Raw genomic sequence first — 19,358 nt, forward strand, 5'->3', positions numbered from 1 at the left:
CAAATTCAATTTAGCATTACAGGGATTACTGCAGCACATCAGCCTTTTATCTATAGTAGTGTATAAAAGCACTTTGAACAGTGCATCAATTTTCACAGCCATTTAGTAGATTAGAAAGCAATTGTAAGCAAAATAAAACCCACATTAACTCCTGTCAACAGCCTCCCTTTTTTCTCTGTTATGGATTGGTTTGAAATAATGGTGAGGTCTGAACTGATTGCATCAACAGTACAGATGTATTATAAAAATGAATGAAGCCATTGTACGAGAATTCAGAGTCATACAGTAGATATTTGTCCTATCTATGTAGCAGCTTTCATGTTTGCTTTTCTATATTGTACTATGAGCTTTTGGGGGGTGGGGGAGCTAGGTTGTATGTGAGACACTTCTAATCCCTGGATCTCGCAAGTGTTAAAATATAAGCCAGGCTAGCTTCCTGTGTTCAGGTGATAGCCTGGGTGATGGACTATTAAGGGAAACAAAGGAAATGGGCTCTGTGTGAGATGGCAGGTGGGTGGGGTTAGAACAGGCATCCCCAAACTTCAGCCCTCCAGATGTTTTGGACTACAATTCCCATCTTCCCCGACCACTGGTCCTGTTAGCTAGGGATCATGGGAGTTGTAGGCCAAAACATCTGGAGGGCCGCAGTTTGGGGATGCCTGTGTTAGAACATTAGAAGGGGGAAAACCTGAGTTTAGAGTGGAGTTGCTGTGATGGGACCTAGAAGCAAAGCAGCAAGCTTGAGACAGAGCAACATTTGAGAGCAATGTCTGATTTCTGTTTCAATCTAAGGCTGCAGGTATGGGAGAAACAGGACCTTTTGGGGGTGTTACTGCTGTGAACCCCCCGCTATTGTATATATGTGTAAATAAACCATATATCATAAATCACTGCCTCTGCTGTGCCTCATTCCCAAAGGAAACAGGAACCCTGGGTACGGGTCTGGAACTCCTGGAATCTTGCACTGCTCTGAGATTAGGGTGGTGTGCAGCAATGCAAAAACAAAACAAAGCTCTGACATTAAGGGAACATGTCCCTTGTCACCAAGAAACAATTGCTTATGTTTTGAAACAGTAATTCTATCTAGTGACAGCTTTTTAAACTGTGCTCGATTTTCTATTCCAATAGTACTGTATTGCAGTTATAGTTGTCTAGTGTTTTGCATGTATCAACAAAATACTTACATGAATAGAATCAAATATTTTATTTATTTATTTATTTATTTATTTATTTATTTATTCATTCATTCATTTTAAATTGTTCTGATCCATTTGCAACATTATTTCCTGGTGCTTTCTTAAAAGCAATTAGAGTAACTAAAATGACATTTTATCTGAGCTTAAAAGCAATTAAAATAAAGTGTACTTTTAATCATAGATGGGAAACCACCTATAAGCTAGTGTTCAAGGTCCTTTATATAATTTAAAATCAGGCTTGCTTTTTAAAAGAAAAAATAATGTGCCCCTCTTCTTGTTCTGTGGGTGAATTTAGAATAAGATTTTTAGAGTGGGGGGGGGACATGAATTACTGAGGAGTGTACCAGTGCATATCTTTTTAATTGCTTGCCTATGTTGGAACAGTAATTTTCTTTCAGATACGGAATATTTCTATGCTGCTGATTTCTTTCTTGTTTTTTGTTTTGTAAAAAGAAAAAGAAGCTCCCTTGACCTTCACTAAAATTTTACCTAACAAACAGTGTCTGTCTTGCTACAGTAAGAATAATCACAGATTGGTATACTGTGGTACCTTGGAAGTCGAATGGAATCCATTCCGGAAGTCCATTCAACTTCCAAAATGTTCGGAAACCAAGGCGTGGCTTCTGATTGGCTGCAGAAAGCTCCTGATGTTCTGGTTCCAAAGAACGTTTGCAAACTGGAACACTCACTTCTGGGTTTGCGGCGTTCAGGAGCCAAAATATTCGACTCACAAGATGTTCGCGAACCAAGGTACGACTGTATTTCTTGAACCCCAAACACACCATGGTAATTTTCAGTATTAGCTACCTAAATCTAGTGAGGGTTGTTCAAAGAAGACCAAACAATTCTTGGCTTTTGTTTTTCAGTTCATCAGCCTTATTGCATTAGCTGTATGCTGTTGCAAAAAGAAAAGAAAAGAAAAAATCCTGCAAAAATATAAACCGTAAACCAGTGAAAGTAAATTGTCCTAGACACATAATAGTAATCCAAAATTATGCCAGTTATAATTCATTGGATGTGTCATGACAATTTAACTACATTGTGCCCTTGAACCTGTGTCACATTCTTAAGGCTACAAAGGCAATTTTAGCTACTTCCTTTGTTACACTAGCAACAAGTCTTACAAGACTCATTCAGTGAATGGGACCATATACAGTAAATGGTGGTGAATTGAATTTATTCTTACGGTCACAGACCAGCTTACAAAATCAGAAGAATAAATGGTGGTGTGAAAGTCTGTCTTACTCTAGTGCTGCCCACAAAAAAGGCCAGATCATTGCTAGTTTTAATATAATGTCCCTTTGTCAAAGATCCAAACCTTAAAGCAGGTAACAAGGAATCAAGAATTAAAGATTAACACAAACACCCCAAATCCTCATGTCTGCAGAGGGAGTTTCAGAACCTCGTGTAAGGTCCTACTGAGGAGCAAAATGGGACAAACTAGGCACATATACTCAAACCTTCCATGCACTGAAGGGGGCTCTTGGCGCGCTTATATTCCATTTTGAATAAAGAGGCTGCATATGTTCAAATGAGGCTGTGGTTAATGGCTCGTGTTGAGCAGAACTTTTGTTACTAGAATGTAATAATGTTAATAATTATGAAGCAATGGCTGTGATTTGCTGGAAAATGAGAGGATGATTAAGGTATTTATCTTTTTATTAGCTACTGCTTTTTATGATACTTATGGAAATGCACTAAGTAAATTATTCAAACTGAATAAATTTTGCATGAAATTCTGACAACAGCTAAAAATATTTCTGGATTAAGTCACAAATGTGTCTTCTTCTTCTTCTTCTTCTTCTTCTTCTGGTGTTTGGCATTCCTGTCTTGATACCTTATGTGGCATGTTTCCTATCTGAAAATATTTTTAGAAATTCTACTGCACTTAACAGCTTGAGCTATCAGTACCAGCCATTTTGTTTCTATTCTTTTTGCCCTTCTCTTCCCATCTAAAAATCCCTTGCAGGGGGTTTCCAATGCTGTCCCATTCAGGCACTCATCAGGTCCACTGGGAAGCTTCAACACCTTGCGCTTTCCTAGGCCATGGGTTGTTAACCAGTTGCTGTTAATGTTGGGACGTCACATCATCCCTGATCGTTGGCCACAGTGTAGAGCCACAATTTAGCCACCCCTTCATTTTAAAAATAAAAGAAATATTAGCTAGAATCATAGAGTTGGAAGAGACCACAAGGGCCATCCAGTCCAACCCCCTGCCAAGCAGGAAATATCATCAAAGCATGTTCAACTTAATTCATATCAGCTAATTATGAATTATCATATCACTTAATTATCATATCACTTAATTCATATCAGCCTTAAAACATTAATATTTTTTCAATTTACGATTTGTAACACCATCAGAGGAGTAGAAGGAGCGAAAAAAGCAATGTACCAATAGGTGGGAGCTATCAAAAATGGGACAGGTAGATGGCAAGCAGCCCTACATGACTGCAGGGTGCAGAGCAGGCAGGAAGAATGGCAGCAAGGCAAAGAATTCATCAAGAGCATAGCTACCAAATCTTTCTCTGTTTCTTTTCACTGTTATTATTTCACTGTTGCATTTCAGTGAATAATGAATAGTAAACAAAATATCAGCCACCCAGGACTTACATCAGGATGGAGAGGCTGATGTCTTGGCAAAGTGAAGCATCTATTTACCCCATAGTAAGGAAACAGTATTTAAAGGCAGAATTTAAATATAGCACAATTTAAGCCCAGGATTCAAGTCATGCTGGTGCAAATCCAACACTAAATCAAATGAGGTAATGTGCTGCAGAATGTACACCACTGGGTGGAGGAGAGGAGGAGGAGGAGCCACCAGGTCATGAAGTACTCCCGCCTGATATGTCTGCAGCAGATCTTAAGGTCACTTATGAAAGTGCCTTTACATGCAGTTGTATGTTATGGGTTTACCTTTGTAATTTAAAATAAGTGGCCCAGTTTTTAAATGAAAGGCATTGATGAGGTTTTTGAGGTTTGAAGTTTTTTCTACAGTCAAGTGGTACGTAAATTTTATGAAAGAAATAATAATAATCCATCAATGTTTCTTTATAAAGCAGCACCTTCTCAATGCTTCCATTCTCAGTTAATCATAAAAAGAAAAAGAAAAAAAAAGTTCATTGACATCCTATTAAACTGGAGTTGAGGATTGGACAGTGAAGGATGAAGTAAACTGTGTTCCCTGAACTTCCACAGCCCCAGGGAAGTAACAGTAATAGTAGATTGGGAAAGAGATACATTTTGAAGCACCGCAACTGGCTGCTAAATCCCTTAAGAGCAATTCTCTGACGGAATATTATATGATACACCAAAGAACCAAGATGATGAAGCAGAGTTGTAGAAGAATCCTTACTACCTTGTTTTTCAGAGTTTGGGTGCTAAGTTTCACCACATAATTTCACTGTTGCCTATCACATTTGTGTGTATTATTTTACAGACACTGTTCTGATGCATTGTACTGTATAGTATAGGTCAAATGCTGCTTTCATAACTAGAGATTCTTCAGGAATAAAAGCATCACAGCCATGTTTGTGCAGTACAAGATGTGATATTAGTTTTATATAAGTCTGTTATGGAAGGAAGAAGTTAATATCAGGCAATATGAAAAAGACATTAAATGTTGCTTTTAAGCGCACTATTCATACTTAAATTCAATTCAATAGGCCTTACTTCTTGAGTAGTAGACACATAAAATTCCAATGTTAACTGCTGTGAGTAGAATCACTCTGTTGAAAAGATTTAGTCATACATCCCTTTATAAAAGTTTTGTTGACTTTTTTTTTCTCCATAATGCTTTCTATTTAATTCTATGATATGGTTTATATCAAATATTTATTGAAATGTCCTACAGCTTCCCCTGTAATCAGCAGATGCTCTGGTATTATCATAAATATTTGCTTTACACACACAAACATGCATGCATTCTTACATTGGCTGTTTCTGATTGAATTCAACTTGTTGCATAATCAATATCCCATGATGATCTCCATTCTTCTGTTTGTACTATTGCCTCTTGGTCTAGACATCCGCTTTCCAAGGCTGCTTAGTTAAACTGAAGCAGGCAGAGAGAAACAAAACATTGTTCTATATACACCCACTGCCACCACCCTCACTGCAGTGTTGTTGTTGTTTAGTCATGTCCGACTCTTCATGACCCCATGGACCAGAGCGCGCCAGGCACTCCTGTCTTCCACTGCCTCCCACAGCTTGGTCAAACTCATGTCCGTAGCTTCGAGAACACTGTCCAACCATCTCATCCTCTGTCGTCCCCTTCTCCTTGTGCCCTCAATCTTTCCCAACATCAGGGTCTTTTCCAGGGAGTCTTCTCTTCTCATGAGGTAGCCAAAGTATTGGGGCCTCAGCTTCAGGATCTGTCCTTCCAGTGAGCACTCAGGCTATGACCTGTCCATCTTGGGTGGCCCTGCATGGCATAGCTCATAGCTTCTCTGAGTTATTCAAGCCCCTTCGCCATGACAAGGCATTGATCCATGAAGGGGCACTGCAGTGTTAAAGACTACCAAAACTAATTTCTTTGTTGGGTTAATTTTCTTCTCTGTTTCCAAAACTATATATATATAATCTTAAATTTCAGATATCGAGGTGTTCACTACAACCAAAAGGTAATGAATGGCATTCTAAATCAGTCACTGTCAGTTCAAACCTCATAAGCATATGTGTGAAATTTAGATGTGCATCACCTTACACTTGTTTACATTGAACTGCATTTGGTATTTTAGTGCCCATTCGCTCAGTTTGAAGAGATCCTTTTGGAGCTTTTTCTCACCCACCACTCTAAATTATTTATGAACATGTTAAAAAGCATAGGTCCCAGTACCAGTCCTTGGGGGACTCCACTTTCTATAGCCTTTCATTAGGAAAACTGACCATTTATTCCTACTCAGCTGTTTCATTACCAGTTACTGATGTGCAAGAGTTCTCCTTTTATTGTTAACTTCTAGACCTAGTCAGCAGTATTTGGTGAGCTGCTTTGTAAAACATATCTTTTATTTAATAAACTTTCTTTTTCCTCCCCCCACTGCAGGGTGGGGAGAAGCCAGGAAGAGGGAGAGAAGAGGAAGGAGGCGCCGCTACGGGGAGGGAGGGAGAGGGAAAATAGCAAAAAATGGCACCTGAAACAAAATTGCGGGAAATGGCAATCACGCCAATCCAAGTGGTGATTGCAGAACTGTTCGCAGGCCGGATCCAGAGGGCAATTGGGCTGGATCCGGCCTACGGACCATAGTTTGCCGACCCCTACCTTACCCTTACAGTAGCCATGCTGGTTCCAGTTCAGCAACACTTGTTCTTCTATACACTTGGTAATTTTATCCTTGATCGTGCTTTCCACTAGTTTTCCTGGGGCAGATGTTGAGCTAACTGGTTATTTTTTTTAAGCATATATTAACCACATTTTTTAATGGGAACTTTCCAGTCCTCGGGTATAGAGGTTGATATTAGGGACAGCTTACATATTTTTTGTTAGATTAACAATTTTGCATTTGAGATCTTTAATGCTTTACATATTTTGTATTAGCAGTTTAGCAATTTTGCATTTGAATTCTTGGGTGGATGGCATGTGGGTCCAGCGATTTGTCAATTATAATTTTGCCAATAAGGCCTCAAACTCATCAAATCATATTCTTTGTTCCCCAGATAGAGAAGGGAGCAAAGCTAATTTTCATATAAAATGTTTGCTTAGTTTTAAGCATTTAATATGTAAGATGTGCTCCCTTGAGCTGTTTCATACGGAGGCCTTAACATCCATATATTTTTGCAATCATCCATGCAACTATGTGGTCTCAATAGACCACAGGGTGCATATCTATATATATTAAATCCATCTTGCCAGTAATTTCTCTGATCTTGCTTCAACAGATGGCATTTGTAACATGCCCTTTGAGCTTTCTACCTCACCCAGGACTTTTGCAAAATAGCTGTTGTTTCTGTGGTAGGGAACAGGTTATCTGTGTCTCAAGTAAGACAACAGAATATCTGTATCTACCAGTATTTATATTGTCTTTTAAGACTCATAAGCTTTCCTGCTTAGCTGGGGTGTATGCTGCTGCTAGAATGCAATCCAGTAAAGTTGGTGTGTGCTCAATAGAATTTACTGTTGATAAGGATTAGGACAGTGCCTGCACCCTGTCTCACCAGAATGGTGCATGCTCCGGTTATCTCCCGCTTGGACTACTGCAATGCACTCTACATGGGTCTACCTTTGAAGGTGACACAGACACTTCAACTAATCCAGAATGCAGCAGCCAGACTCATGGCTGGGAGCGGCTGCTAGGACCATATAATACCATTCCTAAAGGATCTACACTAGCTCCCAGTACATTTCCAAGCACAACTCAAAGTATTGGTGCTGACCTTTAAAGCCCTAAACAGCCTTGACCCTGTATACCTGAAGGAGTGTCTCCACCCTCATCCACTTCTGCGCATGCGCGCATGGCAAAAACCCAGAAATATACTTCCGGGTTTGCAGCTTACATATCCCGAAGTTTATGTAACCGGAGGGATACATAAGCAGAGGTACGACTGTTATTTATTTATTGAATTTATATTCCCCCTGTACCTGGAGGTCTCAGGGCGGCTCACAAAACAAAGCCACAACACAAAACCACAAAATATATAATCAAAATAAAAACAACACAATAACACCCCACCCCAAAAAAACCCACATTTTATAAGGGCATAGGATGTCAATCAAATCAACCAAAGGCCTGGTTAAAAAGGAACATTTTTGCCTGGTGCCTAAAGGTGAATAATAAATAATAATAATAATAATAATTTTTATACCCCGTCCTCCCCAGCCAAAGCCGGGCTCAGAGCGGCTAACACCAAATATAAAACAACTGGTTAAAATACAATTCAACAACAAAACTAAATACATCAAAATTAAATTAAAAAGGCAACCTCATATGAAAGGGAAAATGAGGGAGGGAATCAGGTTGGCTCCACGCCAAATGCCAGGCGGAACAACTCTGCCTTACAGGCTCTGCAGAAAGAAATCAAGTCCCGCAGGGCCCTGGTCTCAGGAGACAGAGCGTTCCACCAGGTCGGGGCCAGTGTTGAGAAGACCCTGGTTCTAGTTGAGGCTAATCTGATTTACTTCGGGCCCGAGACCTCTAAGGTGTTACTGTTTATGGACCTTAAGGTCCTCCGCGGGGCATACCGGGAGAGACAGTCCTGTAATGAAGGTGCCAGGCGAATTTCCCTGGGGAGAGCATTCCACAGACCAGAGTATTGGGAAGTTTTTAATGTTTGACATTTTATGATGTTTGTATAGGTGTTGAAAGACACCCAGAGTGGGGTGTGTGTGTGTTAATAAATAATAAAATTATTATTATAGGATTAAGTAGGATGGCACTGTTGCTAATATGTCCATTCTCGTGCCATAATCTGCTTTTTATACCTAAATAGGCCTATTCCCAGCTTTTCCTATTTGGTTCTCTCTTCATACTTGGCAGCCGCATTGTTCTCAACACATTCCAAGAGCTAGCTTCACTGTCATCTCAAATCAGATGTTTTGCTTTCCATCACATTTAGGAGAAGGTGACATAGCTAGTACCTCACTGATAACCACAACTCTTCATGGGTGCCCCTGAAATACAAATGACAAGTAAAGTAAAGCTAGCCTAGAGCTAGCTTGTTCTACTTTTTAAGCTCTGCACAAGTGTTTAAAGACATCAACATTCTGAATTAAGCTAGGCTGTTGTAAAGTTAATCTTGGGACATCAAGTACGGTACTTCCAAGAACAAAGAAAGACTGCCCTAGTAAGAGAGATTGTGGACACATGCTTTGCTGTATGCCACTAGAGCTGGATTAGACCTAGAATCGGTTCTACTCTCCAGATTTTGGGTAGGGGAGAACTACTACTGTACTTCCTTCCTTACTAGACGTTATTCACCTCTTACTAACATGGATGCTGCTCCTTCTGTAGTTGATCCCACACTCATATAAAGCCTTTACACATTTAATTTGGCTTCCTTACGTATTTACATACCATGCCAACAATGGACATCACAAGGGGCTGCTTGCTGAAAGTGTGGTTTATAAGCCTTCCAAACCATATGGGTGGGTGTCTTTGTACATCTACTAATAGGCAAAGGAGAAACCTGGAAGGCAGAAGCAACCACTTTGGGCAAGGCATTTGTAAATACAGCTTCAATTTGGAATACTGTACAGCAAGCAGCTTCTTGCAATTCAGTGTAAATGTAGCACTCTTAAGTTTGCACCGTTAGCTGATACAGTACATGCAGCATGACTTCCAATATCTAGTGAATTTGCCACATTTTAGCACAGGAAGCCAGCTTCACTGTAAACAACTGCTAGCAGTTGCTGAACTGCATCAAATGTTCCTCTCAACAAATTCTCAGTAATAGATTTTAATTCTCAAAATTTCTCTGGTTATGTCCGTATTAGCCCACTTTACCTCTCTTGCATGCCTGCTACTCCTGTTATATACTACTTTCCCTGGAATCAATTTGTGTGAGTTCCAACCCCAACCCCCTCCCCTTTCCACACACCTACATCTCATCTCTCCACATTCTTTATCTCCACCACCTCAGATCTCCTGCTTTCTCTGTCAACAGCTCACAAAGCTTCTTCCTTGACGTGGTTTGACAATTGACCTTACTCTGTCGCTTCTTCTTAGTTTAGATGAAGGGTGATGCTGAATAATGGAAGGAGAATGTAGTGTTAGAGGAAGGGGTTCAGGCTAACATTTCAAGGTTCCTTGGATTGCATAAGCTGACCTGGCATCATATTACAGCTGCAAGCGTGAAATGGTTGCATGACTTTTACTTGGGTGTTACAACCTTATTCTTTGTCATCTTCAATTTTCAGACCCAGAATTTTTAACTGTACCTGGGAACCTATTCTTATGAGTTTTTGTTTTTTGGTAACCATACTTTCCAGCTTTTCTCTCCAGGACAAAGAGTTGTAAGAGAAGATTGAGTTTCTGTATCTTTAACAATTGCATAAGAGATTGAATTTTTGTAGGTGTGGCTTGTCATATAGGGTGAGAAAAGTTAATTATTATTATTAATTTATTTGTATACCATTTTATATTTTAAAGAAAAAACTCAGAATGGTTTACAACACATTAAAACATCAAATAAAGCAATCCAGAATAAAACATTACTAAGGAAAGTCAAATATAAAGTATAAATTCAAAGCAATGTAATTAACAGGAAAGTCAAATATTAGCTTAATAATAATAATAATAATATTTATCCCCCACCTATGTGGCTTGGTTTCCCCAGACACTCTGGGTGGCTCCCAACATCATCATCATCATGTGATAAAACATCAAACATTAAAAACTTCCCTAACTTCTTACAGATTTCAAAACAAAACATTACCAAGGTCAGCTACAGAATGCACATTTAATGTAACAAAGTTAAGAAAAAATATGGTTGTTGTTGTTTCCCAGCCACTCTGGGCAGCTTATCTGCCTTCAGATGTCTTCCCTTCAGATAAAGGGCTGCCTTCAGATGTCTTTTAAAAGACAGATAGTTGCTTATTTCCTTGACATCTGCTGGGAGGGCGTTCCACTTGGTGGGTGCCACTACTGAGAAGGCCCTCTGTCTGGTTCCCTGTAACCTCACTTCTCGTAGCGAGGGAACCGCCAGAAAGCCCTCGGCGCTGGACCTCAGTGTCCAGGCTGAACTATGGTGGTGGAGACACTCCTTCAGGTATACTGGGTTGAGGCCGTCCAGGGTAAGGTTACCAGATTTTTTTCAATATCTGCTGCTGTTGCTGCCAGTGGTGGTTCATGGCCATTGGTGGTTGTGGAGGCTCAGGCCCTATCTGCACCTGCACTAAGAGACAGCCAATATGTTAATCCCCTTTTCTGCCTAACTCTTAAAGGCACAGGCTTCCTGCTTTCTTCCATGGCCTCTGGCCACCACTAAAGAAAAAGGGGAAGGGGAATGGCAGGGCCATTGCTATAACCCAGCTTAGGTCAGGATGTAACCCATTGGTACACTGTGTCTCTCTAGTGACTAGTACTAGCTGAAGTAGTATAGTATAGAGTTAGAGGATATATTTGTATATATTATCATGAAGAACATATTGGAAAGCTTGGAAAGGAGTGATGTATTCATGTAAAGTTAAAGGACCCCTAGATGGTTAAGTCCAGTCAAAGGCGACTATGGGGTGCAGCGTTCATCTTGTTTTGATACAATGCCCTCACAATTCCTACATCAAAATTGAGCATTAGTTAAATTCCCTTTTAGGAATTAAAGCAGTGCCCAGACATTCCTTAAACATTCAAAATCTTTACTTGCAGAACAGATGATAAAAGAATATATTCACATTTGCAATAGATATGCTTATCCAAGTATTGACTCAGCTTCACTTAAAATATAGCTTCTTGTTTTAAACCATAAACTGTTTCTCCCACTTCCAGCTCTGCACTCAGTCTGGACTTTCCTATAGCCCTTGCAGTTCCTTGAAGAGATTCACTTTCAACCTTTCTCTCTGTTCTATTCAGAGACCCAATAGCTGCTGCACTGCTGTCTAACTATTCATAGAGAGCCCTCTCTGTATTCTTTATTCAGAGAAAAAACATTAACACTTTCCTTCTAGCAGTGTTCAGAGAAGCTTCTTTATACAGCCATCTCTTTATGCTGTGACAGCACAGTGAACTCACACAAAATCGAGTGTGTGACTTGGTACTTCTCATGTGACCAAAGTTAACCAACCACATGAAAACTCAAAAGTGCTTTCTGTAAACACACAGCAATATCTATTTAAGAAATCCCATTTGAACAAATTAAATCAGTATATCTAACATTATGGGCATTTCATATGCCTAATTGTCATTTGAACCAGCTTTAGACACATTCTGCAATTATCAGATTTAAAACTGTTCAAAACAGCAGATCTGTAAGTGCTAACTCAATTCTCCTTTCTGTTGCTGAGATGGACAGATGGACAGCCACTGTAAGCTTTGAACAAGTTCCTGTGCATAGACCACATACATCTTTGATCCAAGAAAGATGAGTTCCAGTAAGCATAATATTGGGTTTGATACCTTTCCAAAATCTTAGGATTCAAATAAGCACAACTGTAAGCAATTAAATAGATACAGCTTCACCTCTCCTTTTTTTCAGCATGAAGATTAAATTCATGTAGAAAACAGCAAGTGCAAATCACAAAGTATCTCCCTAGGTATGCTTGCTGGATACCTATTACATTTATCTGCTTCCTGATGCATATACCCAGAGAGAAATGCTGAAAGTTCCTTGCATCTTACATTTAATGCTCTCTTCTTGACATGAGTAATTATATCCAAGTCAGAAAAAAATAATGTGAATCAGCTCTGAGCCATGTAGTGAACCTGGCTTTCAAACACAATTTCCAGCAATCAAAAGTGAAGTGGCAGGAAATAAAAAGAAACCCAAGAAAAGATCTTTGAATAGAATGCGTAGTGCTAGAGGTGCTCTAAGATGCTGCTATCAACTTACCAAAGTAGAAAATGTCAGACTTTGCTACTCGCCACTAAGAATTAGATTATGAAATCGAACAAATACTATTCAAAACCCATAGTAGAAAGTGTATTTTTGCAGGATGTAGGGGATGAGGTGTACAACATGTTTGGGCATATAAACATTCACTATGGTTTTGTGCAATTTCACAAGCCCTTTTCAGACATTATGGGGTTGCTAATCTAGGTTTGCCCCAGGGACTTTATTGAACAGAGCTACAACCAATCCCAATTCTGATGGGCAAATCTATATTGCTTTTCTGTTGTTTTTAATGGTTAAGTCAAGGAGTACTACTAACTATTAAATGGTTTCTAATATTATTGCCTTTTTTTTCGCTCCATAAGATGCACCTGGCCATAAGACACACTTAGTTTTTTAGAGGGTTAAAACCGGTCCCGTCGCCACCTCTCGCCGGGGCATGCACAGGAGGCGCGGTTGGGAGAGGCGCTGCACTGTGCCTCTCCCAACTGCAACTCTTATGCCAGCTCCTGCGAGCAGCAGAGGTGGCAGAGGGACAAGCGGCCCAAAGGAGCAGCCCGCATTTGGGCTGCTCGTTCCTCCCCGCCCCTTTGCCACTGTCGGTGGCTGCGGAGGATGAATGAGCAGCTTGCTTTGGGGCTGCTCATTCCTCCACCACCGCTGGGAGCCATGGCTCCAGCGGCAGAGGTGTCCCTCCGTTTGCGACTGCAGCAGCAGCCGAGGGATCCCACTGCCGTCCAGTGCCTTCCCTCCATAAGATGCACAGACATTTCCCCTTCCTTTTTAGGAAGGAAAAAGTGCGTCTTATGGAACGAAAAATACGGTATTTATTAGTTGTCTTCCACCTGTGCACCAAGGCAATGTACAAAATATAATAAAAACAGTTTGAGCGTTTTATATAAAAACAGTTTGAGCATGGCAAGGCAGTTTGAGCATTTTATACCGATCCCGGTCCAACTGCACTGGTTACCAATTAGCCTCTGGGCCCAATTCAAAGTGCTGGTTTTGACCTATAAAGCCTTAAAGGGCTCAGGACCGCAATCCCTGAAGGACCGCCTCTCCCCAGATAAACTGTCCTAGACTCTGTGTTTATCATCTGAGGCTCCTCCGCATGAGGTCCAAAGGGCGGCAACATAAGAATGGGCCTTTTCTGCAGTGGCTCCCCGTTTGTGGAATGCTGTCCCCAGGGAAGTTCATTTGGCACCTTCATTATAGAGTCAAACTTCGTTCTGCGTCCGCTTTGGTGAATGTCCGGGGCGAACCCGGAAGTACCGGAACAGGTTACTTCTGGGTTCTCTGCATGCGCAGAAGCACTAAATTGCACTGCATGTGTGCAGACATGGCACTTCGATATGCGTCATTTTCGGGTTGCGGCAGGGCCTCTGGAACAGATCCCCACCATAACCTGAGGTTCCACTGTACAGTACATCTTTAGGCACCAGGCAAAAATGTTCTCTTCAACCAAGCCTTGGACTGATTAATATTCTATGGCCTACTTTATGGTGCCCATGTGTTTGTGGGAGGGTTTGGGGTTTTTTGTTTTGGGGGGGGTTGGGGTTTTTGTGCTTTTATCCTGTGTTTTTATCTTGTGAACTGCCCTAACATCTTTGGGTGAAGGGTGGTACATAATTTTTAACAATAATAGCAGCAGCAACAACAGGAACTTGAAGGAGAAACTCTCGTACAGAACATAGTGACCTGATGTGTATACAGGTGAAACTCGGAAAATTAGAATATCGTCGAAAAGTACATTTATTTCAGTAATGCAACTTAAAAGGTGAAACCAATATATGAGATAGAAGCATGGCATGCAAAGCAAGATATGTCAAGCCTTTATTTGTTGTAATTGTAATTATTTGTCATTGAGGATATAAACAGGATGGGGAATGTGTACTGCCCTAGGGTCCTTGAAAGGACTATCACATAAAAGGACTAAGATGTACTTCAATCCAGGCTTTTGTTCATATCCAGAGCTGCTTCACAAGATGCACTTCACATTAACAACAATCAAAACAACCAACAGTAGTTATGCACCCTCATGACAATTGCTACAGCTTAAGATGGCACAAGCATGGGATATGAATGTAATACATCCATAGGAATTATTATTTTCTCAGCCCCCCTGATGCTTTTTGTTTGAAGCCGAAAACCACATGCAGTTTTGGAGCTACTTGTATATGCAAAAAAGAGCTAAGTTTTTTGGGGGAACCCGGCCAGATGGGCGGGGTATAAATAATAAATTATTATTATTATTACTAAGTTAACTGTTCCATCAGTGCAAGGATTTCCCCCTGCATGCTGGAACCACTCTATCCCCCCCCCTCCGCCCCACACCACCTACATCTGTTCTGAGGTTTTCCCCAAAATGCACTGGGCATCTACGAATCCCCTTGTATTAGGGTAAATAGTTAATTAAATACTGCCCCACGGATATTGAATGGTTAACATTTGCATCAACAAAAAACGGTTTCTCACCATGTTGATGCCCTTTTAAGAAACTTTCAAATTAAAACACACAAAAATATATAGACAGAATGGGGAGGGGAGTTTCAGTACCACAGGGCAGCCAATTCCTGTACTTTGAGGAAATAGCAAGTAGTCTGAAGTGGAGTAGGCTAGTTTTGCATCTTTTAAGGTGAGTTATGACCCCAAATGTGTAAAAAGGTTAAAATGCCCTCATATCAAAGTCTAGCTGCACATGGGAATTTCTACAAATTGCATGATAGGAAGAAAATAGTTTTCTTGTTCAGGAGCCTTTATTAAGTTTGAATTGTCTCTAATATGGCTATTCTTCTTTTTCAGGCTAATATAATCATTCCAGTATTTATCTCTTTAAATTCATACTATGTAAATTCAAAAAGGCACAGTCATCTTACATGCTTAGTGCCATTCCTTTGAGTCTTGTGTGTATCTAATTCTGGTTATATGTTTGTGCAATTTTCTCATACAGTAAATGAAGCTAAGTGAAAATTGCTTCTCTCTTATTGGATTTTAAGTAACAATTGTCCCCCTGATGCAGGAGATAGAAGAGGTTATTTTATTTTCTCCTAACAGCCAAAAGGTGATCATACTTCTAAAATTCGTCGAGATTGCCCAAGAAACTGTGTAAAAAACTCATCCATCATTGTGAGCCCCTGGCCAGGGAATGACAGTGCAGTAAATATCTTCAGCAGCAGCCTTTTAATGTACAAGCTGTTTTCGGTTGGGATTTTCAGCACTCACATAAAACACACTGTCATGAGTGACTGCCTGTGCTCCAAAGTCATTACTATTGGGATGATGGAACATCTTTCAGCGAATAACCAAAAAACTCTAAATGTCATGTCAAGTTTGTTGAAACCATTTTCAAGCCTTGTTCAAGGTTACATGAATATTGAATATGCCTTTTTTAAAAGAAAAAGTATAGGGTCCATCAGAAGGTTTGTTTAGACAAGTAAATTGAAGAATATACCTATTGATTTTTTATAATTGCCTTATGTATTGTTTAAGGCCCCAAGTGAATCTACACTTTCTTCTGCCTCTTTAATAGATCAAATTATGGGGACAATAATGAACTATGATATTCCCAACTGCATCTGGTTTGGGAGCTTTGACGTCAGAATACTAGAGTAGATGGCCTGATCCAGCCAAGGGGCCTTCTTAATGAGATTTTTTGTGTGTACAGGGAGAGGAGAGGAAGGCGAGATCCCCACAGCATTGGATACAACCCTGTGTATCTGGAAGCTGCTGTGTTCACTTTCATGAATTTGCAAATGTAAAAATACCCTATACTGATTTTATTGACAAGTGTCCTCATCTGAGCTGAACTGTTACTTGGGGGTGGGGGACGAGGATCACCATTCTCTTATTTCCTCTGGGGCTAATTCTTTGTTTAGAAGGTTCCAATATGTTATTGGTTTCAGTGTGAGGAATGAGTGTTCAGCATTTGAGAAGCGCTCCTGCTTTATCTTTATGAAATGTCAGGCTAGGGTTCCACTTCCATGTACCCAAGCATGCCTTGGAAAGTTTAAACATCCCACTGGGCTTGCTTACAGTATGTGGCTCTTAGGATCCTAGCCATACACTTTGTCTGTGGGTAGACTTCTTTATTTTATTAACAGTTCATCTTCAATGTGTTTTCCTTAGATCACAGTTTACTTTGCTTCTCTGCTCTTTCAATTCATTAATCAAACATCCGCTCTTCTCTTTAGCATGTAGAATTGCACAGCTTTGCCAGTTTTCAGCAGTTGGGGTGCTTGAGTCAAAAATAATTGTGATTTGTCTGTTTTCTACCTTACAGAAAACCAAAAGGCACCAACAGAAAAGTTACATTTGCACCACAATATGAACATAACATCAACAAGGAATCCAATGAACAAGGACCTTAATTTCAAGATGGAAACTAATTCATCTGTAGAAAAGAGAACAGCTGCTGGGAAGAAGGGTATTAGTAATGGAGGAAGTAGTAGAGGGAAAGAAATGGAGCTTTCTGGCTTTGTTTCTAAAGGAGAAGCAATTCCTGAAGTAGAAGCTCTGCTAGCAAGATTACGAGCACTGTAATCTTTGACTTCACCGAACAAAGCAAAAACTGAGTCCCTTAAGATGCTCAAGAAAAATGTAGGTCTATAGCAGAATATACAACTTCAGAAATGCAGGTGGAACGATTCTCCAAATCAGAAATACCTGCAAGTAAAAAATTAGCATGTTCCTCTCTTTCAGAAAGACTAATTCATTAGCTTTTCACATGCTGTGAGTATTGGATGTAAATGAGCTTTTGAACAACTGATCTCCATTAGCTTTCTGAAACAGTACATGTTATTATCTGATTGGCACCAAAAAGAAGCTTCTCATGGCTGCTACATGTTTTGCATGATGCACATTTGATGTATGGATTTATAATGTTTTGTGCCTGAATATAAAACTCTTCTTTGTATTCCTGTAATATGGCATTGATGTCTTGCATAGTTGGAAGACAATTCAAGGAGGGAAAGGGGGGGGGGATTTTGGTTCACAGATCTGTTGACTGTTGATTAACACTCATCCCCTCCCCAATGTGCTCCACTTTAAAACAATTGTAAGCTATTGATTTAAATTTTAAAAAATGCAAATCAAGCTATGTACATCCTGGGTATTTTGCATTGCAGAGTTCGAAATTTTAGTAGAAAAAAGTGCAATACAATATTACATAAGTTATAAATAAGTTTAATAGTATATTCTTCATCAGGTAAGTGCTAAAATGCATTCATTTATTGTTAATCTACAGACAACACTGCGTATCTATGCATAAAGTAATATTAAATGTATGATAAAATGTATATCCAACCTATAGCTGTTCCTCAAACTTGAAATAAAACACAATTTTGCCTTAGCACAAATTTATGATTACTAAAGGAACTTAGTTACTCTTTGACTGTAACTGATCTTAATTTTTCTGTTGTGCACAGAAAGACACCTAAGGAAATATTTGCCAGAATTGGCTTTTAATTCGCTTTGTAACGAGGCATGCTCTTGGATTTGGTAGCGATTTCTCACATAATTAATCAATATTGGTGTATTTTAAATTCATTTGTAAATTGCACATCACTGCAGTGTTGACTAATTAATTACTCTTGCAATAGTATGTTGCTTCTGGATCCATTTATGAGAGCCTTATAAGATCATACCTGCAGATTATTTGGACACCAATTAATAATTTTCTTCAAAATGTTGTGTAGGAGCTATTTTTTTTAAAAAAAATGCATTGCCTTTATTATTTTTGAACAAATAAAACCAGAATGTTGAAACAGATCAAACTTCAAATTCCTCACCAAAATGGTTTAGGGATTATTGAATTTAATATATTTCTTTGTTACACATTTCTTGTATTTATTTGCTCCTTTAAAAATCAGACAAATAGGCCTTTGGAAGATGTGAATTTCTTTTTAATGTAAAGAACTCAGATCACTTTTTGTGGGCTTGTACCTCTTGAGAAATGCAAAAAAGGTACTAGATTTACTCAAAGCAGGATATAGCTGCTGGCTGGGAACCATTCACTTGCAAAGAGAAATTAACCAAATTATTGGTGTGTTTCCATTAGATATGACACTGAATTCTGTGGCCAAGTAGGGCAGAATGTAACTCTTGCTGCAGGCTGACGAGTACCAGCCAATGCCATAGGCAGTGGTTTTCAACCAGTGTGCTTTGGCGCCCTGGGGTGCCTTGAATGATGGCCAGGGGTGCCACAGGCAACACTGGCCTCTCTCCCTCTTTCCTTCCCTCCCTCCTCTGATGTCCTCTTGCATCTCTGCCTCCCAAAGGCTTGCACAGCTGTTTGTTGCAGCAGCCATGACTACAAGCTCTCCAGGCAAATGGTGCCTCTAGGGCTAGCCAGGACGTGCTCCCCAGGCCCCTGTGGGGCAGTTTGAGTAGGCACCTCTCTATGGGGCAGGGGGGCAGCTCAAAGACCAGGGGTGGCAGCTGTGGCTGACCATAGGACTCCCAAGGAGAAGGGAGAGGGGAGAGGAGGCTGAAGGAACGCTCCACAAGGGAGGGTGTTCGAAAAAGGGGGAGAGGCTGACAGCTCTGCAGGGGAGGGGTGACATAACTGGGCTCCTGAGCCCCATAGTGTGTCCCAGAAAGAATGGAGTTGGTCAATGGACCCAAAAAGGTTGAAAACTTGCCATAGTGGCTTCCTTTGATTACCACAATGGTGCTTAAAGCAAAGCC

General features: G+C 40.1%; 1 protein-coding gene across 1 annotated transcript in view; it reads left to right on the top strand.

The window, feature by feature from the left end:
- DIAPH3 (diaphanous related formin 3) overlaps nucleotides 1-18,429 on the top strand; it is a 114,447-nt gene extending 96,018 nt beyond the window's left edge. Inside the window, exon 28 of the mRNA XM_035116128.2 lies at nucleotides 16,954-18,429. Within this exon, the coding sequence (XP_034972019.2) occupies nucleotides 16,954-17,213 (260 nt within the window). The 3' untranslated portion in view covers nucleotides 17,214-18,429. The remainder of the gene's footprint in view (nucleotides 1-16,953) is intronic.
- Nucleotides 18,430-19,358: the final 929 nt, after the last annotated feature.

Source organism: Zootoca vivipara, chromosome 4 (assembly GCF_963506605.1).
Source record: "Zootoca vivipara chromosome 4, rZooViv1.1, whole genome shotgun sequence".
NCBI classification, from domain to species: Eukaryota; Metazoa; Chordata; class Lepidosauria; order Squamata; family Lacertidae; genus Zootoca; species Zootoca vivipara.